The following is a 25,211-nucleotide window of genomic DNA, read 5'->3' on the forward strand; positions in this document are numbered from 1 at the left end:
CAGTGGCTGCTGACCGCACTCAGATATTTACACCCAGGAGGACAAGTGGCACCCAGCCGGGGAGCTGCGAGGATGCTAAACAGCCTGGGCAGAAAAGTGCTTTGAGACAAAGATGCTTTAGGGCAGGGAAAGTATTTTTATACATCTTTGTACCTCCTGGGCCAGTTGGGTAAAAGAGAAGTTGGCAGCTCTCCTATATAATGATATTAAGGGAACACTTCTGTTTCTTCCTCTATAAAATGTTTGGGATTAACATACACACACTGTTATATAACAAATAGATAACCGGGACTTCCCTGGTGGTCCAGTGGTTAACACTTCACACTTCCACTGCAGGGGCCACAGGTTCCATCCCTGGTCGTGGAACCTAGATACTGCATGCCGCGTGGTGCGGCCGGGAAAAAAAAAAAAAAGATAACCCACAAGGACCTACTGTATAGCACAGGGATCTCTACTCAGTATTTTGTAATAACCTATAAGGGAAAAGAATCTGAAAAAATAAATATGTATGTGTGTATAACTGAATCACTTTTCTGTACACATGAAACTAACACAGCATTGTAAATCTATACTTCAATAAAAAATTAATGTCAAAATAAAGTACAATAAAATGGACATGATAATAATATTTTCCCCAAAGTGTTCTGAAGAACAAATGAGTGAAGATATGTGTGAATCCCTTAGTGGTGATGATTGACACCAGTGGTCCTTGGAAAGTATTGTTATTTTTCCCATCCCTTCTGGTGTGAAAGTAACTGTAGTATCATTTTCAGAGACAGATATTGATTAGGAGAAGGGAAACAGATGATTTAGATGTGTAGTGAGATTTTAGAGCACTGTTTCTGTTTTTTAAAAATCTATGTTTCCCCTGGTAAACTTAAGTCATACTTTCTTTTAATATATATTTAAGTTTAATATGTTATATATAAAAAGTCATATATATGTGCATGTATAATATATGTATGTATGTGTGTGTACAAGCACACACATACACACGCAGAGTTGTTGTTGTTTTATTTTCACCCACCAGGCTACCAGTCAGGAAGTTATAGAGAGCAACGTTATATAATGACTCAGCAAGTTGTGAGTCAGTGTGGATTATCTTGTTGATACACTTTAACCCATGTTTATGTTTATCTCCTGTGTGTTTTCAAATTCTTCCCACTTACGGCATTGGTTGGCACTTCCCGTGTTAATGTGGTTCCACCCTTTTCTGGGAAGCTTACACATCCTGGTTGTCATGTCCTCGGCCGTACCACTAGAGGGAGCCACTCTGTAATGGGTGAGGTCAGCCTAACAAATAACGTGATCAGCCCGGTGCTGATCAGAGGCCAAGGCGACAGGTTACAGGTAACATATTTCAGGTTTATTAAAAAACACATAGGTAACAAGTCAGAGCTTTGGCTAGGAATGATCTGGAAAAGAATTGAAGGCATTATTCCACAAAACATTCACAGTGTGTGCTACAGACAGAGAGCAGGGAAGTGTTCTAGAAGCATTTGCGGTGGACGATGGAGGGCCCGGCCTCGTCGTACTCCTGTTTGCTGATCCACATCTGCTGGAAGGTGGACAGAGAGGCCAGGATGGAGCCGCCAATCCAGACAGAGTATTTGCGCTCGGGAGGGGCAATGATCTGTTGGTCAGGATGAGGAAGAAGGGCCGTTAATGCACTAGAACGGGGCCTGGGCATTCCAGCACGGTCCGAATTTGGTGACCCCTGCTGAAGCTTCATGGGCAACAGGGACAGTCTTGGCTGTTAGATGCTGAACCCGAACCTGAACCCTAACCCATGGGGTGTGAATAAGTTGTGGATTTAAATATTCTTCAATGAGCACATTTCGTTTCCCAGCTTCTTTTTACACAATCTATTCCAAAGCATCTATGACACCCCTGCTGCATTCAGTCTAATACTGGGCAAACTGAAAGTTGGCCCCAAATCCTGCACGGCCTCCACTTAAGCCCTGACAATGTCCCCGACTTTCATAAGCTGTTCTTCAGCACTCAGCACGACACATACGCTCTGTGGACACAAACACCAGCAACTTCGAGGAGAAGTTTTGATTGTGCCAGAGCTTACCACACAGGAACTTACTGTAGACCTGATTAAGTACCCTGAGATGCACTGTTTAACACAGAGGGACCCGAGCGTCCCCCACTGGGATGAACATTCCCCTGGGATAGGTCCGGGTTAGGCTGCATTGGCTGGCCCTACCCACTGCATAGGCCTGACATGTAAGGACATGTTGACATTTCTTAAATCAATGAATGGTTTAGGCTCAAAGAGCAGGGTATGTCTCCCTACAGCAACTCTAAACATAGCTATAGTTGAGTAATTCCAAATTCCACATCAGACTTGGATACTTGGGTAGAAATGAATATGGACACTTCGGCCAACAGATAAGGTATTTCTGAAACGGTGGTGAAAGGGTTTAATTTCTGTTTATCCCTTGAGCTCTGGTTGAACATTTATTTTTAATACAAGTACGTGATCTTTACCGAGCACTTACCATGTGCCGAGCACATGTACTATCTCATTTAATCCTCATAACCACTTTGAAGAGTAAGTACTGAATTACTCCCATATTCCAAAGGAGGACACAGAGGCTGAGAGAGGTTTAAGTAATTGACCTTGATCACACCGGTTGGTACGTATCAGACCCAGTATGCAAACCTGGACCTCTCCCAGGTATGTTTTTGTTTTGTTTTAGAAATAACTTTTCATTTTTGTATAATTTTGGTTTTACAGAAAAGTGGTAAAGACAGTACAGAGAGTTCCTATAGACCACCCCCCACCCCCATTCAGTGTCAGTTTCCCCTAATGTCACCATCTTACTGTGCCAGGTTTTTAATGGTTTGCTCTCATCACACTGGAGCTCAAAGTTCTACCTTCATTTCTATTCAACGCTCCAAGTTTGAAGAACTAGAAACTACCCAACTCTAGCTGAGTGTCTGTCATATACCCCCAACCTAGGTTGTCTTTGTCAGAAACCCTAGCAGCTGGTTTCATGTCCCTCCCTCCAGGGTGGGAAGATGAGGTGGTAAGTGCCCATCGGCGGGGCATCCGAGAATCACAAATCCTCAGAAAACAGTCTCTCTCCTCTTAACCCGCAGAATTCCGAGCCTCTAAGGTGGAGAGAGAGCAGGCTTCCGTCTATCCCTCCCTGTCATGTTAGCTGCAGACCCTTTCAAACAAGGAGTGCAAATCACAGAGAACTTGTCTGAACACCTCTCGTGTGTGTGAACTGCCCCCAGGGGGCCCCTTCTCCTGCTCCCTGGGACGTGGATCAGAAGGTCCCAGCCTGGCCTCCTGATTTCAGAGTGATAACAGCCTTTGAGAAGTCACCAGCCACGTGTAAGTTTGCCTCCAAAGAATGATGGCCTTTTAATCTGAGTTTCTTTGACTGTGACTCAAAACTCACACAGTGTAGGGGCTCTGATGGCTCAAGGACTGAGCTTGGTCATCCTGGGGTCATGCTGCGCTTTTGAGCACTTGTATCAAAGGGTATGTCAGACAGAGAGTTGAAGATAAAATTCTAACTCCTGGCCACTGAGATGGAGTCACATTTAGTACCAGAGGAGGAGTATACACTATTGAATCTAAAGGGTTTACACCTCTTCAGAAATAAGTCTGGCTCATCTGTAATATTTGTAATGCTCTACACATGACATGCACTATTTTTGTGATGAGGAAAAACAACAAAATGTGTATTTTAGTGAGATATGGACACGTGGGGGGCTCTATGGACCTTCACTGCAGCTGCTGAAAGTAGCTGATTGACAAGGATAAGTACATATTAAATTTTGTACAAGATAATTCAACTTCTTTATGAACTGAACTGACCTATATCGTTTAAAGTATGGGACTTGTGGACTTTTAACCACTGCCTAGCTCTAAAACCCGTGAGTGCGTGTGACCAAGAGGCAGCCTCTGAAGAGTCCTTCACCTCTTGGCTGTAGGGCTGGCATTGCCAGCAGCATACATGGGTCCGTCACCAAACTGTACCTTGATCTTCATGGTGCTGGGCGCCAGGGCCGTGATCTCCTTCTGCATGCGGTCGGCAATGCCGGGGTACATGGTGGTGCCCCCGGACAGGACGTTGTTAGCATAGAGGTCCTTCCTGATGTCAATATCGCATTTCATGATGCTATTGTAGGTGGTTTCATGGATGCCAGCAGACTCCATCCCTGGAAAAGAGACACAGGCCATGGTCCTTGGGTGGTGAATAAAGCCCAGGTTGACGTGGAAGACGATGCGAGCAACTGGATGATCTTACACTGGACCGAAGCTAGGCAGGCATGATGCTCTGGGAACCAGCCATCTCAGGACTGAAAGGTCCTCGAATGCCCCATGTCCTCCTACCTCTTGTCTAGGGAGGAAGCCCTGCCTCAGCATCTCTGGGAGGGTGGGGCGCTACAACATCGTATCCCTAATTTTTAATAGACTCACTACTATAAATGATTCAAATAAGAAGCAAAATCTTCAGATTGCCAGCAGAAGCTTCCATGCTGAGCCAATGTTGCAGCCGTTGCTCAGAACTTTCCCCAAGTCTCTCTTTGGCTGCTGCCTTGTTTTTACTCCTCAAAGCTTTATGATGCTGAATCATCCAAAAAAAAAAAAGCTTCATTTTATTCGGACAAAGACTCGCTTTTCTTCAATCTTTGCAGTTTTGTGATGCAATACTAATAACGCTTAGTGATTAATTACAGCCAATATCTAATAAGCATTGAATGCTCATTTCGGCCAAGTCCTGGGCTAAGTGCCCCCCCCACAGCTCGTGTAATCCTCACAGCCACCCTATGAAATATGGATGACAGTCCTCTATGACAGCCCTCATTTTACAGAGGAGGACCCTGAGACTTCAGGGTCCAAGGTCATGAATAGAGAATTAAGACTCAAACCCAGGCTCACCCCTCCCAGAGCCTGCCCTCTGTAAACATCTATGCTAACCCATCTCCCAAGGTCAGTGCTAATGTAGGATTGGGCATTTCCATTTTTCTCTCCCCCTGTTATTCCCAAACTCAGCATTCAACCTATCCTTCCCATCCATCCATCGGGCGGCTCCACTGTGTCCTAAGCACAGAGAGTATCTGATTCATTCACTGTAAACCACGCACCAAGAATGCTCTGGGCTTGACTACAACATAGACAATGTTTTCTTAAAAAGAAAACTCCTTTTCTGGTCTCCTTAACTCTTAAAAATGTGACATTCTTTCCTTTGCCCTGGTTTAGAAATGCACTTGGTTTTGTGGCCCCTGTCACATGTCCCCACACACAGAAGGGTGCTGGGGGCTGAGGGTTGGCTGGGTGCAGGAGGAGAGGGTGGTCTCCCCAGAAGCAGGAGCAGGGTGTGCTGCCTACCGATGAACGAGGGCTGGAACAGGGTCTCTGGGCAGCGGAACCGCTCGTTACCGATGGTGATCACCTGCCCGTCAGGCAGCTCGTAGCTCTTCTCGAGGGAAGAGGAGGATGCAGCAGTGGCCATCTCGTTTTCAAAGTCCAGGGCTACATAGCACAGTTTCTCCTTGATGTCCCGGACAATCTCACGCTCAGCTGTCAGCGAGATACAAACATGGTTTGCACAGGCGGTAAAAATCCACCTGCCCGGGCTTCCCTGGTGGCTCAGTGGTTGAGAGTCCGCCTGCTGTTGCAGGGGACACGGGTTCGTGCCCCGGTCTGGGAAAATCCCACATGCCGCGGAGTGGGTGGGCCCGTGAGCCATGGCCGCTGAGCCTGCGCGTCTGGAGCCTGTGCTCCGCAATGGGAGAGGCCACAACAGTGAGAGGCCCGCGTACCACACACACACACAAAATCCACCTGCCCTACTGCAGGCTCTCCTGCAATACAGGCTCCATCCACAAAGTGTATAAGTTTGACATTACATTCCGCACCCCCAAATCCATCAGGGCAATTAAGTTACAAATCCACTATTGAACCGCTTCTGTTCCCAGCGGAGTGCCTCACACAGAAGGTTCTTAGCAAATATTGTCTGGAAAGTTCAGGACAGGATGAAAATGAGCTGGCTAGAAACAGGCAAAGAGCAGGAAAGCCTTAATACATTAACTTTTTTGCACGATTAACTAATGAATCTCCATTATAAGTGCTTTATAACAGTTTGTTATATTGGATTTTCAGTTGACCAGGAAGACGCGTGCCGAAGCCCCCCCTTAGAGGCCCCTACAGTTTCAAAAGCTCCAGAGACCCGTGTCATCTGGGCCAGGTCGATTCTAGCTCAAACCCTTGGAAAATTCATCACCTTCCAGAAAAAGGCAGGCCCTGGCTCGGGACAAGTCCCAGTTGAGAAGGCCCAGTGGTGCCTGGAAGAAGTGGGCAGGCAGACCACTTTCAGACCCCTGCCCTCTGAAGTTCTAAGCTATTGGTTCCATCTGGGCCCCTGGGAACCTTCTGGAAGCATCTTGGAATTCTTCATAGGGAGTAGAGGAGGAACAGAAGTCACTCAACTGCCTACTGCAAAAGGAGAGTTTAACATCTTCAGGGCTCAAACTTGGAGTCTAGAATAAGCCTCAGGGATGTCCAGAAACCTAAACATTTGGACAAGACCAAACTGGCCAAGGGAGGGCGGGCGGCCAGGGTCAAGGGCACTGAGAACGTCCCGACATCTCTAGTATAGTCTGCCTCTGGGCAGCAGAACACCAGTTTATAGTCTGAAGACAAATGTGTCGCTGCCTGCAGGTTGGTATTAATAGTCACTAACAAGTGCTGCATGCTTCCTCAGGGCCAGGAATTCGACGTGCATGATCTCATTTACTACTCACAACATCCTTGTGAGAAAGGGTCTATGATTACTCCCATTTTACAGATGAAGAGGCTATGGCTTAGTGAACTTGGGCATCTAGTCCAAGGTCACACAGCTAGTGAGTGGCAGAATTGGGACCCAAGTCCTACTGAGATGTCTCCAAAGACTGCCCGTCACCACGCCATACCAACTTCAGTCTCTATGTGTGAAAGGAAGGGATTAAAAAATGTTCAAATAGTGCAGCTCTGACTAGCTCATAATACCAGATGGTTATAACTGCTCTTCTTGAAGAAATAGTGTAATCGTTTAGCGATTTCACGTAGCAAAATACGCACTGCTTTGCCCTGGGCATTAGAATCAGGCCTTGATACCTGCAAGGCTGCCTCCCATTGTTTCCTTGGATAATCACCAAGTTCCGGAAGAACACCGCGCCCTTACACCCCCTCCCTTTATCTCCCGTAGGCCTCACCTGTGGTCACGAAGGAATAGCCTCGCTCGGTCAGGATCTTCATGAGGTAGTCGGTGAGATCTCGGCCAGCCAGGTCCAGACGCATGATGGCATGGGGCAGGGCATAGCCCTCATAGATGGGCACATTGTGGGTAACACCATCTCCAGAGTCCAGCACAATGCCTGGGGGACAGTTGTACACAATAAAAGTCACCAGGGCAGCTGGTATGTGATCACTTACTGGTCTAGTAGAAGGGGAATCTCTAAGCCTCTTATTTGAAAGGAAGGAAGGCATTTGATAGGAGAAGTGGGGCAAGGCTGGATAAAGACAAAAAAAGGAAAGAACAGGAAGAGGGAAACAATAGGAGAAGTCTTCCTGGAAATACAAGTTAAAGGACTTAATTTTAAAGGTGAGAAGAAGACCTCTGAGGGTTGGAATTAACCCTGTCAATTTGAACTAAACCCCAATCCATCACAACCCGCATGTTTATGAACCATTAAATCCTGTAACTGATGGTGTATTTAACTGAGGCTCTCACCCCTCCCAACCACTTACCAGTTGTACGTCCAGAGGCGTAGAGGGACAGCACCGCCTGAATAGCCACGTACATGGCTGGGACATTGAAAGTCTCAAACATGATCTGCAAAGCAATTCAAAGAGCTGAGTTAGTGATGCTGCCAGTCTTACCAAGAATGCACAAGACAGCATCTTGTTGAGGAATGCAGAGGGCCCACGTGGTTCTGGGTAGAGGAAACTAAGGTAAAGGAGGGCCAGGGCAGCCTTGGTTACTAGTCAAGGAGAAATGAAGGTGTAAATGAAGAAACCATTATACCAGAGGCCTGATGGCATGGAGAGGGGGATACATGACCAGACAGGTATAAGGAGGGTCTAGCTTCTGGCCCTGGCCCTGGCCCTGAGTTGAACATGACCTGGGAGAATTCACCAAACTAACAGCTGAATAACGTGGGCTTCATTCCAGGTCTCTTGATTACAAATGGAGGAGGAGTTTGGATGAGAAGGGTTCTAAGTGTCCTCCAGTGTGAACAGCCCAGGACTTAATACTGTTATCAAAGCCAAAAGAAACAAAAGACAGCATCTATACTTCTCTGGTGTATGAAAGAGCCCCCTTTTTTTTTTTTTTTTTTTTGGCCACGCGGCTTGCAGATCTTAGTTCCCTGACCAGGGATTGAACCCAGGCCCTCTGCAGTGAAAACTCAAGAGTCCTAACCACTGGACCGCCAGGGAATTCCCGAAAAAGGCCTTTTAAACCTGAAGCTCAGACTGGTTGAATGAGCCCTGTTCTGTGGTCTGAGGTTCGTTTAATCTGTTCCACTTTTTTATGTAGTTGCAGCCCTAGAATCTGAGGCCACTCTGGCTGCAGTGAAGGAGCCCTGATTCCTGGAAGAAAAGAACCGCCTGCTGGTAACAGAGGACCAAGTATGAATGTCAATGTGGCAGCTCATGCAGTCTAGGGACACGATTAGAACGAGAGTCCCTCTGGGTCAAGCATTAGAAATCTGTGCCCACGGAGATGCCCACAGACCACCATTTCTCCATCTGCAAAACCCTCCCTGGTCTATTCACCAGAGTGAATATCTAGCATCATTTGCTAGACGGCCATAATTCCCAACTATATTTTTCACCATTCACAGGAAAAATAGCCCCCATAAGAAACAACATCTCTTGCTACATGAGCACTTCCCAGGCACACAGACGTTCCCCTGTAGAGAACAGCTGCTAGTGTGTTGGTGTAGCGCCTAGAACTCTTCCGAGAAAAAGACCCTGCAGTGTTTACATTTATTATTCTCCGAGGTCAAAAGATCATGGGCCAAATCCAAGCTCTGCCACTTCTAGCTGTGTGACCTTGGGACAATCACCTAATGTCCTTGAGCCTCGATTTCTTCATTTATATGATCAGCATACGAATAGCTCCTGCTTTACGTTGTTAAGATTTAAAGAGACAATGCGTATAAAATGCTTAGCCCAGTGCCTAACCATAGCAAGCATGAAATTGACACTAGGTGTATTTATTTAGCAGCTCATCCAAACTGGAAATCTTGTCTGGCTGGTGGAATGGATGGTCTCCTGATCCAAAACTTTTGAGCTTCAGACAAGTGACAATAACGACAATAATAACTATTTGTTGAAGGTTATCATACCAGGTACCATGAAACACATTTAGCATTTACCTCATTCATCTTCACATCAATCCTTTGAAAAATAATAGTACTAATATTACTCCCAACATATGGACAAGGAAACTGGGGCTCTGAGAAACTAAGTGGATTCTTTAAAGTCACATAACTGATTAAGTGACAGATCGAGTTTTCAAACCGGGATCTGTTGGACTCCAGAACCAAAATTCCCCATTTTATGTTATCCTGCCCTTTGAAATGACTTCTCCTTAGAAGGTTTTAACCTAAACATGTCACCTTTTCAGTTAAATCTTGGAAATTTCCTGCTGCTCTTGGAACCAAGGGGCTGTTCCTGCAGTAAGGATGTCAGCGCCACCAGGATGCTCCTGGCCTTCGGAATTCTGGAAAGTTATCAGCCTGTGAGTGGACTGTTTGGTGGGCCTTCTCGCTGCTGTCCTGCACAACCCCTTTAACACAGGACTTTCCCCAGACACCAAAGTGCTGGGCCCTGGAGTGCATATTTACCTGGGTCATTTTCTCCCGGTTGGCTTTGGGGTTCAAGGGTGCCTCGGTGAGCAGGGTTGGATGCTCTTCAGGGGCAACGCGAAGCTCATTGTAGAAAGAGTGGTGCCAGATCTAGCAGGGGGACCGAGGAAAAGCACAATGATGTGACGCTGTAGGGGCACTGCAGTCCTCAAAACGCCATCAGAATGGGCTAAGGGAACCAGGTTCAAATAAAATGCTAGAAGTACTCATTATGTGTCCACCGTTTTACAGATGCAGAGACTGAAACTCAAGGACTGTAAATAACTTGCTGAGGATTCACAGCTAGTAGGTGAATGAGCAAAAACGCAAACCCAGGCCTATGAGGCAGGATGGAGTAGTGGTTAAGGGTACAGGCTCTGGCATCAAACCTGGGTTCAAATCCTGGCTTAACCACTTCTTGGTTATGTGAGCTTAGGCAAATTTTAACCCTTCTCAGCCACAATCTTTCCATGGGTAATATAAAAATAATTTGTGGGCTTCCCTGGTGGCGCAGTGGTTGAGAGTCCGCCTGCCGATGCAGGGGACACCGGTTCGTGCCCTGGTCCGGGAAGATCCCACATGCCGCGGAGCGGGTGAGCCCGTGAGCCATGGCCGCTGAGCCTGCGCGTCCGGAGCCTGTGCTCCGCAACGGGAGAGGCCACAACAGTGAGAGGCCCGCATACCGAAAAAAAAAAAAAATTTGTATGTCTTTGTGAGACTTAAGTCAGGGAACCCTAGAGTTGCTATTTAGCCCAGAGTAAATGTTACTATTATTCAACAATATCTTCTTTACCTGCTATTTCCACTTTAGTTAATATTCATGGGCAAATGACTTAGAGTAGCAAGTAAAAGGACAAATGAATGAATATATGAAAGGTTGAATGAAGCTGACCTAATTGCCTAATTGCCACTTTTAATATTTGAGGGAAATTTTCCTCCACTCCATTCCCCTCTTTGTTCCCCAGGGCTGAGAGAAGCCTGCCTTGGTCAGCACACTCTGGACTTTTCGTTCATGGGCAGACATTTGGCCTTCAGGTGTTTCCAAAAAAAGCCAGTGTCTATTTCTAGCATGTCCGTGCGATGTACTTTGGACATACTTGTGTTTGCTTCATGGTTGAGCATCCTCTTTTTTATTTTTATTTTTGAGCTGTTTCTTTTTTTAATTTAATTTTTATTTTATATTGGAGTATAGTTGATTCACAACGTTGTGTTCGTTTCAGATGTACAGCAAAGTGATTCAGTTATACATATATGTATATCCATACTTTTTCAGATTCTTTTCCCATATAGGTTATTACAGAGTATTAAGTAGAGTTCCCTGTGAGCATCCCCTTTAATCCCTGGATGCCGTAAAGAGCAAACCATTGTGAAAAAGGTTCAGTTAACTAGTTATTTTTAAAAGCCTGAAAATTCTCCACTAGCACCAGAAATATTAAATTCATTCAGAATTAAAACAAAATAAAACAAGAACTGCTAGCGAAAGCTCATACACTAATAAAAGCTAGATCGACTTTAAAGAGTGTTTATCTTATCGCAGTTACTTTGGTTTTGAATTTGTTGTTTCTAGAAAGGAAATGAGACTCCTGAAAGTTCTATTCCTTTGATGGAGTAAAAGCAGCACAGTGTTCAAGAAATCAAAAAAAAAAAAAAAAATGAAGAAAAGAAATTCTACCGATCGTATTATATACTACGGATACTCTGAAGCATCGTTTAAAAACCACCCAATCCCTCTCTCTCTCTCTCTCTCTCTCTTATTCTTCTCTCTCTCTCTCTCTCTCTCTCTCTCTCTCGAAGACCCTTTGAATTTAAATTTTAAAAATTATGGAATGCTTTATTTATTCCAAGGATCTTTCTCCAGGTGCGTCCCTCTGAGACGCTGCCAGCTCCATGGAGAATCTCTTAAAAGAGTATTTTCCTACTATTAATATCTTCTTCACAGTGAAAACTGCAGTCTTAAACAAATCCAGAATCTTAGACTCAGTAAACCTAAGGAAACACAATTTTTGTAGAGAAGCAGAAGTTTCAGCATTATTACTGATAAATCCTAGCAACACTATTTTCTTTTACACTAGTGGGAGAGAGAGAGAGAGAGAGTTTGTGTGTGTGTGTGTGTGTGTGTGTGTGTGTGTGTGTGTGTGTGTGTGTGTATGGAGCTGACAGATATATAAAAGTCCAGATGTTCTGGTTCTAATATATTTGCTGCATTTTAAAAATTTAAGTCACTTTCTCATTATTTCTTCTGCTTTTTCTCTGATCACTTGTGTTTCCATAATGCCTAATAACAAACATCAAAATCCTAGGATTTAACTCTTCTCCTCATTAGCTCTTCTATATGGGTCTGGGAGATAAAGACTTCACTTAAGGCAACACAGGGAGATACTTTTAAAAATATTTATTTAAAAATTTTTGTCATGTGCTTGGGCTTCAATATGTTGAGGAACATTCAGGAATGTATGAATGTATAGCTTTCTATAGTGAAAACTAAAATATATATATATATATTTTAAATGTTTAGGGTGAGTTAATGAAAAACTTTCAAGAATGGGTGGGTGAAGGCAACCCTTTGTTCTCCTGGCTGCTACTCATATAATGCTTGTCCTTGAGGGCAAGCCAGTGGACTGAGCAAGTCTATTAATACTCACCATTGTCTAAGGGCTACTGTTCTCATCTGCAGAGCTAGCTCACTCTAATTGGTTTATAAACCCTGTTAGGCAAAGGATTTGCTTTTTTTTTTTTATTTAAAGAAACAGTTCAGGATTTTCTTTTTTCCAGTTAGTAATAATCTAGAAGGAACATCAACAAGTAAAAGTACAATTGGGCAAAGTGAGCCAGTTCTTTTCCCCAGCAGTAGCAAGATGTTTGGAAACAGGAGCCCCAGGAATTATGCATGAATCTCCCGGTACCTTCTCCATGTCGTCCCAGTTGGTGATGATGCCGTGTTCTATCGGGTACTTCAGGGTCAGGATTCCTCTTTTGCTTTGTGCTTCATCACCCACGTAGCTGTCTTTTTGTCCCATTCCCACCATCACCCCCTAAAAAAGGTTCAACACATCACGAGCCAGCCTCTCTCAGAACTTGTGAACTGATTACAGTCCAAACACAAAGGGTTAAATCATTGCGATAGAAAGTTCCTTCCGGTACCAACAATGATTTGCTGAATCCTACTGTCACTAAGTTCTTACGAAACAGCCTTAGTTGATTGGAAACAGGCCTGACTAGTTCTCTCAAATAGCAGAGAACCCTGGGGGTAAGGCAACTTTGTGTCATTTATCTTCTACATCGCTTGATGAGCTCTCTTAAGGCAAAGATTGTATCTGTCTTGTTCTACACTATGACAAATTGCCTGGCACACATTCGGCACTCAATCATTATTTGTTGAATGGATATGTAAAATTTTACATATTAATTAAATGGCATTTTGCCCCTTATAAATCCTTTAAACTGTACTTTTGAACTTGCCACCTACGCAAGAGTATATCTAACCGTTATGAGCAAAAACATTTTTTCTACAAATGATCACTCTGTGCTTGATTTCTCATAGATAAATTCATACCAATCAACACTGACATCTGCCTAAAGTAGTGGGATGTATTTTTTAATCAATATGGTGAAGCTTTAAAAAAGAGAGAATTCTCATTACTAAAATTTAAAATTGCACTGGAGTGACTTAAAATTGCAAAACAGTCGTGGCTACTATAGTTCCATAAGTAGTGATTTATGCAAAATATCTCCATCCCAGAAGTTCAACAAAGGGACAGAGTTCATTCATGGGGAGAGGTTTCTATTATTTGCTCTTGTGAATGTATGCCAAATTGAAAGCTTAAATATCCATCAGATAGGCTCCATGTGCAAAATACATTTCTGCTGTGAAGGAGAATTTCTGAGATGAAACTCTCAGTTTTTACCCTGTGGCTGCCATCCACATTTTGTTTCTACATAATGCTATGTAAAATTACCGTGTGGCTGTCCGCATGTATTTTGTTGACAGCTAACAGATGGAAAATTACATTTGGTAACAATGCTGATTTTCATCTAACATTAGGTTCTGTGAGAGTGAGTGACCTGGGCTTTTATTTTAGTTTCTTTCCAAAGAGTAGCTATGGAATACATCAGATAACTCATAAACTCATAAATGTTTCTGATGCTGATGACAATGATTACATTTAGACAAAAAGGATTTACGAAAAAGAGCCAGTCTTTGTATCTGATAGACACCCAATAGATAATCTATCAACATTGTGTATTAAATTGGTACTTATTTCTAGACGTCAATCATCAGAGGTACATTTTTAACATGGTTACATAATTCCCGGGCAGAGAGCAACAGACAATCTATGAATACCCATAACGGGTACCAGAGACATAGAGGGACCAAATCTATAGCCTTGTTTCTCTCTGTTCCAGAGAAAATTTTCCTCACCTGATGTCTGGGACGTCCCACAATGGACGGGAAAACAGCCCTGGGAGCATCGTCCCCAGCAAAGCCAGCCTTACAGAGCCCAGAGCCATTGTCACACACCAGGGCGGTGCTGTCCTCTTCTTCACACATCTTGGCTGGAGCTGCGACACAGGGTCCTGCAGGGAACAGGGAGGAAGCCACCCCGCTGTTATCCAACAGTCTTGGCACTTAACCTGACCACTCCCACCTTCGAGGCTGGGTTGAGACCCCTCCTGTGCACTCCTAGAGTGCCTTCTGCTGATTCTTATCTAACACAGCATTTACCTCAAAGTACTTTCATTAGACTGAAAACTTTTTATAACTAAAACTCTGATTTCCATGTTCATACAACAGGTCTCTAGCACCGTGGCTGGCACGTCACATGTGCTCACAAGCACTTTCAAGACTGACTAAGTAAGTGAATGAATGAACTACTGCAGAGCACATATGGAATATCAGACCATGAGATCAGATATTCACAGGGACAAGTCATTTGTTAAAGAAGTATCTGGAATTTGCTGTCTGTATCCAACCATCTTCACATTTTTCTAGGTATGTTATAACTTCAAATTTTTTTCAAAAACGTAGATTTTGAGGAATGGGCAGCATGTGAAAATTTGGATATATTGAGACATTTAATGTAAAATGTTTAAAAGAAAATTCTCTTTTGGATCCTGAAGACTTTAAATTTTACCCTTGGAAAAACATTAGAACCAATCAAAACTTTCTAAGAAGGTGCTTTAAATTTTAGGGACCACAGTTACTCCATTAATAAAAACCACTGCTACCCTGTAAGTCCAACAAGCCAGGGTGAATCCAAAACCTTACACATCATGCAGTAGAATGCTTTGTTGCCATTAAAAAAGATAAATAAAAGGATAAGTTACAGGTATATTCTTATGTGATACTAGGTTAGAGAAATTAACATTGTACGATCCCATTAAAAATGTATTTTTATGCACTAGAAGAAGATTAATCATATTTACCATGATGTTGATGGGGGTTATTTGTGAAGTGGTGGGTTTTCTAGGTGTTTTAAATGATCATCCCTGGGTTCTGTAATATTTTCTAAATAAATTGAGCATGTATTCTTTTAGTAAGAAAGCAATATTTCAAATATCCCGTTGTTAAGCTTGTATCCTACGGCAAAATTTGGAAGGCTGGAGCACAAGTAACAACTTAGAGATCTGGGAAATTGAAGGCTTATTAGAGAACGTTTTCATTTAATGCCCTCGTTTCTCAAATGAGAAAACTCAGGGGAAGTGATTTGCTCAAGGGCGCACAGGGCCTTACGGGCAAAGTTGAACCAGAGATCAGGTCCCCTTGGCTACCCTTCAGCTTTCAATCTAGACCCCTTCCCTTTTCTAAGCAGAATTAGGTGAAAAATAGTTTTTAAAGAGAAGGACACCCAGAGTTCTCTGCCTGACTTTGAGATGATAGGATTTAAGGTTCAGGAAGAGTCTTCTCAGTTGGTGAACTCATTGCACCCCCAGGCCTAGATATAAAAGGTAACTCTTTTAAGGAAATTTCTGGGACCTAAGAAAAGAAAAAAAAGCTATTACAGTTTGAGTTGTGCTAGACCATTCCCATGAAACCAATGCTCTGTCTTTCCAAATGCCTAGAACTTCCACGGCAGTGTCTCATACAACATAACCCTTTGCAAAGAGCATGAACCTCAACTGAGAGAACATATCTTAAAATCCAGGACACGTACTGTTATCGCCAACTGACAAACCAGGGAATCAAGACTCAAGTTGGAATGATTTGTCCAAGATCCCAAACTGGCAGAGTTAGGACACTAAAAATCACAGCACGTGATGATTATGGGCTTGGATTCTGGAGTTTCACTCTGGATTTGAGTGTGGCCTTCACCGCTTAGAAGCTATGTGACTTAGTAAGTTATGTAACATCTCTAAATCAGTTTCTTTATCTATGAACCAGCAGTAAAATCTGTATGTAGCCCATAGAGTTCTTATGGGGATTAGATTTTCTAAAAGGCATTAAAAATAATTTATGGTGGCATATACATTATGAATAAATATTATTTTAAAATTTTTAGCATCATTATGTGATGATTATCATTACCCAGATCTTTTCACTTCTAGTCTTTGCTTTCTCTCCACACTCCCTCTAGGCCTACCACAGAAACCTTCAACTTGTGGACTCTACTTGTGAGAATGGAAAATGAGGTTTATCAATGGCCTACGCTTTCTTTTCCCACCCTTCCCTTCCCTTTCCAGACACTGAATTCTGTTTGGCAGTCATGTGATTTGGCTTCCTTCCTAGCAGATTAAGAAGCAAAAAGAGAGATGAGAAATGTAAGAGAGAGAAGGCGGAAAAGCAGTCGGCGTCGGAGGCATGTGTCAGAGGCTGTCTGGATGTGCTAAGCAGACTGGATCAGCGGCCTCTCTGGATGTGCTAAGCAGACTTGCCAAAACAAAAGTAAGGGCTGAAAACAGGATAAAATATTTGGAATTAGGAGGCTCTAAAAATGTGATGGTGTGGTCACTGTGAATACACATGTCCTTAGTAACCCTTTCCTGGGGCAGGAAGGGTTTGGGGGAGTGTTAGAATGCACTGCAGACAAAGTAGACTTAACGCTCAGATCAGCAAGCCTGCGGAAAATAAAAAGATCTCAACATTTGGTAAATGTGTTTTTATTTGGCAAAAAAAGAAAGAAAGAAAACGTCCAGGAAGAATTTTAAAATCTCTAAAAGGAGCACTGTCGTTAGAGAAATCTGTGTCCCCAGAAAGGACCCAGCTCAGTGGTTTGCAACTCTTACCTAACCTGATGAGCAGCTGGATTTGGAGCAAAGCATTTCCTAATTAGGTAAAACACACTCGAATGTCTGCTTTTGGAACAGCACCCGGGTCAGGGGGTTTGCTCTAACCGACTCGAGTGCATCTTGTGCCAAAAATGAGGAGTTAGTGGGAGGGGAACGCTCCAGGTCCCAGCTCGACAGTCTTGAAACACAAACCATATTTAGTCATGAATCACAAAATGGAAGGAAAATCTCAGTGTGAAAACTCCAGTCCGGGCTGAAGCTGCCAACTGTTGATTTACAGCAAAGAGCAGCCTGTGGTGGCAGGGCTGGCTCCCAGGTCCCGCCCGGCTGAGAAATGCAAACCAGACATCGCACAGGCTGAGACGCAAACAGCTGTCAGACGCACACCCGGCTCCCTCTCTCTTTATTCACAGAGATTCAGCGGGGCGCCTGCTGCGCTCTGCTGCAGACGACCAACCAACCGAGACGCATATATCTTTTTTTTTTTAACATCTTTATTGGAGTATAATTGCTTTACAATGGTGTGTTAGTTTCTGCTTTATAACAAAGTGAAGCAGTTATACATCTACATATGTTCCCATATCTCTTCCCTCCTGCGTCTCCCTCCCTCCCACCCTCCCTATCCCACCCCTCTAGGTGGTCACAAAGCACCGAGCTGATCTCCCTGTGCTATGCGGCTGCTTCCCACTAGGTATCTATTTTACGTTTGGTAGTGTATACATGTCCATGCCACTCTCTCACTTTGTCCCAGCTTACCCTTCCCACTCCCCGTGTCCTCAAGTCCATTCTCTAGTAGGTCTGTATCTTTATTCCCGTCTTACCCCTAGGTTCTTCATGACCTTTTTCTTCTTTCTTAGATTCCATATATCTATCTGTTAGCATACGGTATTTGTTTTTCTCTTTCTGGCTTACTTCACTGAGACGCGTATATCTTGAAGTGTAAGCTCACAGTTACACTCAAGAGACTTTCCCACAGAAGACACTACCAATGAGAGCCAGAGAAGCCCAGATGCAAATACACAAAGAGCCAATATCAAAGGCTAGGCAACCTCGGTTCAATTCTAAAATCCACTTCCAGACACCGTAGCTGCACCAAAAGTACAGTCCAGTGAAAAATCCCCACACCAAATCTGAACCACAAGCAGATACTGGAGTTTCCAGTGCCTAAATATAAATCATCATGTAACTTACTGCAGACAGCTTGACTGCGTCTCTGAAATGCACTGCAAGACCCGGGCAGTTGGTTTAGTATAAACAGATGTTGCAGGTGACACACATAGATTTCATTCCGTCTTGCTCTCCCCACCCTTTCCCACACCAGGCTGCGTCTTAGCTTGGATTTTAAGGTTAGATAATTAGAGCTAAAAGCTACAATCGTGTTAGTAGTACAATCTTCATTCAAAACTTTCAGAGTGTGTGAGCCTGGCCAGAATCCCCAGAGATGACATCTGATTATGCTGGGGAATGTCAGAGCCGCTGGAATCTAAGTCACATCCCTGGGCCGGTGCCACTTACCCTGAAAGTGCTCGGCTGGGCTCCTCTCCTCTGGCTGGTGTTCGGGGAAGCTGAACGCTGAAGGGTTATATAGCTCCTTGGTCTGCTCCCCTCCCACTTGCTTCCCAAACAAGGAACAAAGACAGGCTTCAGCCCTCCGTTCAGTCTAACACAACCATATAGGGACCTCAGCACAAAACTCTCTAATCTGGGTGGCCGGAGGTCTGGGTCTCTTCCACCGCATTCCACTGCTCTGCTCATGAAAAGGCAGGCAGCTCAGCTGCCTGTGGGAGATAAACACCCCAAGCCTTCAGAACAATTGCTGAAATGCCCAGAGATACTGAGTGAGCCTCATGGGGCAGATGCAGGCACGGTTCGCACATTCCTCAGGAGATGCCAGCCGGCTGTCTTGCTAGCATTTCGGGTCATTTCCTCATGAACCGAGCACAGAAAGAAGCTGCCTATGAGGAGCAGGGACTTTTAAAAATTCCCCTAAAAGCGGGGTCTGCAATGAAGAAAGAGATGCTGCAATGGTCCATAAGTTTAGAGAGGGAGTGAGAACTTTGTGGTCGTCAGTGCTGGGTTTATGAATCAAGTCTGGGGCGGGGTGGGGGGTGATGGAAGTAGGAATTGAAGTGGAGACAGGTTTGAAGGCCCGTGTTTTCACAGAGGTGCTTGGAAGTCAGCACGACCTTGACCGTTTTGGTGCCCTGGTTCATTAGCTGTGTCTGCTAATTTGTCCTGAGCGATGTAGCAGCATGATAGGGGCTGTCCTTCAAGCAGAGTCCATGCAGGCACCTGTCACAGAAGCAGTCTGAGAGCAAAGGGCGTGTTTAAGGGAAGCCTCTCTGAGCCTCCTCTTGCCCCGCTGATGCACCTGACAGGTGACAGATAACAGGTGACCCAGGCATTCCTCAGAGGAAGGTAGTGAGTAAACACCAGTCTGACCTTAAGCTCTCATTCCCAGGTGACAACAAATAACTTCAATGGTTTTACATTTGCCTGTTCCTCTTTGCCAAGCCAAGGTTCTAACTAAACTCATGGTAGAAATATTTTTGACAGCTACCATGAGCATTTCTGCTGACATATGAGAAAAATCCCAGGATGAATGTCTCTGTTTTACGGCTGTGGCCAGCCCTTCACTCATGTTACTGTGTCTGACCCATTTGATTTATGGTACACACGCGCGCACACATTTATCTTTGAGACATTGCACCATCGATGATTATGTAATTTTATATGGCTTAAGACTAAATGATAACAGATTGCTCTGTATTTTTCAAGGATTTGTCAACCGTTTCTAGTTTTTGTCAACCAGAAAACACAATTGTGTGAATGTTCAAACTTGAAGACTATGCAATATAACATAAAGTTGGGCATTTGGAATTAATCTAGTGGTTTTTATCACAGGGAACACGTGAAGCAAAAATTCCATATTTTCTTCATTGGGAGGGCAATTTGAGCAGAGGTAGGATCCTGCCTCTTCCCACTTCTGTCTCAAGCAGTGTCTGTGTAGTCCCTGACAGTTTATGTAGTGAATGTTTCTTTAAATACCGAAAATAAGAGTTTTGATGTTCCCCTTCCTGATTCTTATGTCATTTTCTCCCTTGATTCTACCAGTGTGCATTCACAGCCCTGATAGCAATCAGACTATGACGACACGAACAGACATACAAAACGATGATTCAGGTTCAGTTTTTCTTACAAGTTTTTTTTCCTTTTTCCTTCCTTCCTTCCTTCCTTCTTTCCTTCCTTCTTTTTTTTTTTTTTTTTTTCCGGTACGCGGGCCTCTCACTGTTGTGGCCTCTCCCGTTGCGGAGCACAGGCTCCGGACGCGCAGGCTCAGCGGCCATGACTCACGGGCCCAGCCACTCCGCGGCATGTGGGATCTTCCCGGACCGGGGCACGAACCCGTGTCACCTGCATCGGCAGGCGGACTCTCAACCACTGCGCCACCAAGGAAGCCCCTTTCCTTCTTTTTTAAAATTTATGACACTAACCAGGGAGGACCTCTAACTGAAAATAAATTTCTGAACCAGTGATTAAATGGTCTCATTGTCTGGGTTTGAGATTTATACTTTCATATCCCATCCAAGTCTCCTCAGTGAGAGAAAACAGTGCTGGATGAGTATGTGTGTGTGTACAGAGACATCTCCAGTCAAGTGGCCAGATATCTTCTGCAGCTCTCAGCCATGTATCCAAGAAGTTATGGAGCAATTAGAAAAACAGTAGTGTCTGATGACTTGGTTGCCATTCAGGAAAACTATAAAATAAATTCCAGGCTATAAGCACATTCAAGAATCATGCCCAGACGTGTGGTTCTACAAACAGCACACACCATCTTGGTAGCATTATCCAATGATGATTTATTGTAAATTCCTTGAGATCTGGGACAATTTTAATCCTCAGTCCAGAGCTGAGCAAGCAGTGAGTGCTCACTAATTGCCTAATGATTTCTTGATTAATCTTTACCCCCAGTACCATGTGGATTTCACTTGGCCGCGTCAGTATTGGCAAACAGCCATATAATATGGATGTCTGGCAAGGAAAATGATTTTCTGCTGCAGTTGAAAATTTGGGCTGTAGAAATTGTTTTCTCTAGACTGATCACACTCATTAACTATTTTGTTCAGCTCATAGAAATCATTTTGCCTGAGGAGACTCAGTGAGAGCAAGGCATCCTTTCTGTTTCTAATTCTCAGAATTCTCCAGGTTCTGGAATTGTCAGAATCAAAGGCTGAGTTCTCCTAAGACAGCCCCAGCAGACAAACTCACCCAGCCCATGCTGGCACAATGGCCATTCCAGCCACATCTGCAGGGATTTGCTGGACTCCGTTCTGTTCTTTGCTTGAGCAAATCAGAAGTTTTTTATTGCTAATTTGATCTGACACCTCCTATGGGAAGGTAAATGCAGGTATTTGGGGGATATGCTAATACTCAATAGATAGTGTTTATTTTCACAGTGCTCTTATTTATTTCAAAATCTGAGAAGTTTGAAGGAATGTCCCATAAGAGAAGACACTTGGCACACTAAATGTGAGAGAAACAACCTGAAGCATAAGGAGGAAATGCAGTGAAAATCAGCCTTCAGTCCTTGTCTTTGTACAAAGGCAAAAAATTTTAGAGCAATACACAAGGGATTTTGATTCAGAGTTCAAGTTCTAGAGCTACCACTAGCTCTGTGTCCTCTCTCTCTCTCTCTCTCTCTCCCTTTTTAAAAACCTTTTTATTATATATTGGAGTACAGTTGATTAACAATGTTATGTCAGTTTCAGGTGTACAACCAAGTGATTCAGTTATACATATACATGTATCTATTCTTTTTCAAATTCTTTTCCCAGTTAGGTTGTTACAGAATACTAGGCAGAGTTCCCTGTGCTATACAGTAGATCCTTGTTGGCTATCCATTTTAAATACAGCAGTGTGTACATGTCAATCTCAAACTCCCTAACTATCCCTCCCCCCGCACCAGCTTTCCCCCCTGGTAACCATAACGTGTCCTCGCTCTGACTCTTAGATTTCTTATATGAAAATAGGGTTAATAATCATATCTTATCACAAGGTGGTAGTGGGATGTGAAGAGTTAATAAATGAGAAGTGCCTGGAATACTGCCTCGCCCGTGGAGAATACTATGGGATTATTAGCTATTATTATCATCCAGTGTTCTATGAGCGAAAGTTAGATCTAGAGGTGAGACAGTTTATCAGACAAAAAAACAAGCACAGACTTAAACGTTTAACCAAAAGAATGTGACACTCTGTGTTAGTTTCCTTTTGCTGCTTTACCAAATTGCAACAAACCTGCTACAAACAACAAAATTTATTATATTACAGATCTTGAGGTCAGAAGTCCAAAATAGGTTTCACTGGTTTAAAATCAAGATAGTTATCTTTCTTCTGGAAGCTCTGGGGGAGAATGTGTTTTCTTGTCGTTTCTATTCTAGGGGCCGCTGCATTTCTTGGCTCGTGGCCCCTTCCCCTATCTTCAAAGCCAGCTTTGTAGCATCTTCAAATCTCTCTTTCTGACTCTGACCATCCTGCCTCCCTCTTAGAAGGACCTTTGTGATTACATTGGGCCCTGCTGGATAATCCAGGGTAATCTTCATATTTTAAGATGATTAACTTAATCACATCTGCAAATTCACAGGTTTGGGGGATTAGGATATGGACGTGTTGGGGAGGCCATTATTCTGCATATCATATATGTTTATTCAATCACACACAAATGTATTTCCTGTTGCACATCAATACATTTGTAACAGTTTCTCAGATAGAAAGAAAATTTCCACCAATGGCGTTGACATTAGATATACTGACTAACATCCAATAGACGTTTAGAGATAATGCACAAGTCCTGTGTTAGGAAAGGGATCAGAAAACCCTAAAGCTGTCTGTCCACAATGCCATAAAGGCCAACTAGGAAAGTGGAATAAACTTGTGCACTCCTTTAAGCTTCTCAGAGTGTCTAGACTATATAATGTATTTCAAGATGATTCCAGTGCTTTACTATATTTTATTTTATTTGTAAAAGAAGAAAATGCATTCTGGCTTGCAGAATAACACCCTGTTAGATTTTGGAGGCAGAACAGCTTTTAATATTCTCGCTGTCACCAAAAGATAACTTGGGAGATTAGGGTTAATCATGAAGGATCGAGAGCTCCACAAGCTGAGTTGAATTCCTGGAGCAGAAGGACACTAATATCCCTCTGCTAACAGCACTTGTGTTTTGCCTGTATCTTCCACCTTATCTACCCCCACTCAGAAGTAGTATGCTCCAACATTGCCCCAATAATCCTGAACAATGGACTTTTCCACTAACAAATCAGACTAGCTCACAGCTTAGGATCTCTGCTCTTGCTGTTCCTCTGCCTGGAACAGTTTTTCCCCATTTACCACTCTAACTCCTCCCACACATCCAGTTCTTCTTCTACGCGACCTCCTCAACTCAGCTAGGTGACACTAAGCCCCATTTTGTTTAAGTGCCCCTCCTCCATTTGCCCATACCATACCATGTTCACCTTTCCTCTGGGACCCACAGCATTGCTCTTCTACAGTGCACCTAAATTCCAGGCTAGAGGGCAAAGACTAAATGCATTTCATCTTTGTATTCCTAGAATCTAAAACATGCAGTAAATGTTTCTTGTTTTTGTTTTTTTGTTTTGTTTTGTTTTGCTTTGAGGTACGCAGGCCTCTCACTGTTGTGGCCTCTCCCGTTGCGGAGCACAGGCTCAGCGGCCATGGCTTACGGGCCCAGCCGCTCCGCGGCATGTGGGATCTTCCCAGACCGGGGCACGAACCCGTGTTCCCTGCATCGGCAGGCAGACTCTCAACCACTGCGCCACCAGGGAAGCCCATGAAATCTATTTTTGATAGGACCTCCAATGATGCTTATCCAAACCGAAATTTGGGAATCACTGGGCCGAAGGGCAGAATCACCTGATGTCCTGGGGTTCCTTCCAGCTTGATGACTCTCTGATTGTCTGAGTGTGGATGACGTGGTGGATGGTTGGATTTGCTGGACTTCTGTGGAGACTGACTGATAGTCACTTATTTAGTCTAGAAACCGAGTCTTGGATCCTCTAGACACAAAACAGTGGATAAACATAGAATTGTTGATATTACCAGCGTGGAGTGTTTTGGAATTGGAACCCAGCATGCTGGAGGAGAAAAAAGCCATACCAAGGAGAATATTTACAGCACTTTGGATGGGAGTGCTGGACACTGCTGAGGAGTCAGCTAAAGAAGAGAAAGTATCAGCTATGTCAACCAGAGGAATGGTATCATGGGGGCCCAGGATCCTGGGATATATAAGGCTGTGGGAAGAGGGTCACGTGGCACACGAGCAATACAGGGCACCTCAGAGCTACAATAGCATTAACAACAACAATGACGAACATTTATTAAGCTACTGGCATGTATCAGGCTTCAGTTGTACTACTAATATATCCATTCTTTAAATTAGGAAACTGCAGCTGAGCTTAACCCAAGGTCACACCATTACTGAGTGACGGATTTAGGATTCAAATACAAGTGTGTATGACTTTGGACCTGAGGTTAAAGCAAAGGATTAGGTAAGCTGTATTCTTAGAGGAAGGAGTCATTCCCAAAGTTATCTGAAGGCCGTAGTACACATACAACAGGTGAGAAGCAACCATGCTCCTACTTGGGAAGTACATCTATGAAAGTCACTGACTTCAGAAAAACTATACAGGGAAGGCAAGCTGAAGATGAAACCAATAGCAAGAGTTTGGGCACATGAACTGTTGAGAGAGTTTATGGTGTAAAAGGTAATTCAGAGACTCATTTGTCCTTAACAGAAGCCTTGAGCTAGTAACAAACTGCTACACCAAGAGGAAAGTCTTTTATTATTGCTGTTTATAAACCAGAGAAAGTCTCTGCAACCTGGATCCCAGTTTGGCTTTAGCAAACTGCAGTTAGAAACTCAACCTGTTGGTTTCTCAAGGCATTGATCGGCAGAGTGTTACATGTAAATTATCAAGGAAATGGCCGGTGAGAATCCTCATGATGGTGAGGATTGTGAGTGACCCAGAAGTCTGGCCACAGACAGGAATGGCTCTGAGTACCCAAGAACGCTTAGTCAAAAGAAAGGCTCTTGGGGAGACGTGAGG

The 25,211-nt window shown here is 43.7% G+C and overlaps 1 protein-coding gene across 1 annotated transcript; it reads right to left on the bottom strand.

The window, feature by feature from the left end:
• Nucleotides 1-1,344: 1,344 nt before the first annotated feature.
• ACTA2 (actin alpha 2, smooth muscle) lies at nucleotides 1,345-18,886 on the bottom strand. The gene is made up of 9 exons (XM_004279376.2): nucleotides 18,604-18,886; nucleotides 14,285-14,439; nucleotides 12,768-12,896; nucleotides 9,865-9,975; nucleotides 7,760-7,844; nucleotides 7,225-7,386; nucleotides 5,360-5,551; nucleotides 4,004-4,185; nucleotides 1,345-1,633 (listed from the first exon to the last, which is right to left on the bottom strand). The coding sequence occupies exons 2-9, from the start codon at nucleotides 14,411-14,413 to the stop codon at nucleotides 1,490-1,492; spliced, it is 1,134 nt and encodes a 377-aa protein (XP_004279424.1). The 5' UTR covers nucleotides 14,414-14,439; nucleotides 18,604-18,886; the 3' UTR covers nucleotides 1,345-1,489.
• Between the last annotated feature and the right edge of the window lie 6,325 nt (nucleotides 18,887-25,211).

This window comes from Orcinus orca, chromosome 14, assembly GCF_937001465.1.
Source record: "Orcinus orca chromosome 14, mOrcOrc1.1, whole genome shotgun sequence".
Classification (NCBI taxonomy): Eukaryota; Metazoa; Chordata; class Mammalia; order Artiodactyla; family Delphinidae; genus Orcinus; species Orcinus orca.

Bases quoted from the DNA above. Each gene is read 5' to 3' on its own strand.
- ACTA2 (XM_004279376.2), bottom strand. From the start codon at position 14,413: ATGTGTGAAGAAGAGGACAGCACCGCCCTGGTGTGTGACAATGGCTCT. The intron at 9,976-12,767 runs GTACCGGGAGAT...TCCCCCTGCTAG, and splicing joins ACTGGGACGACATGGAGAAG to ATCTGGCACCACTCTTTCTA. The intron at 7,387-7,759 runs GTAAGTGGTTGG...ACTGTCCCCCAG, and splicing joins CGCCTCTGGACGTACAACTG to GCATTGTGCTGGACTCTGGA.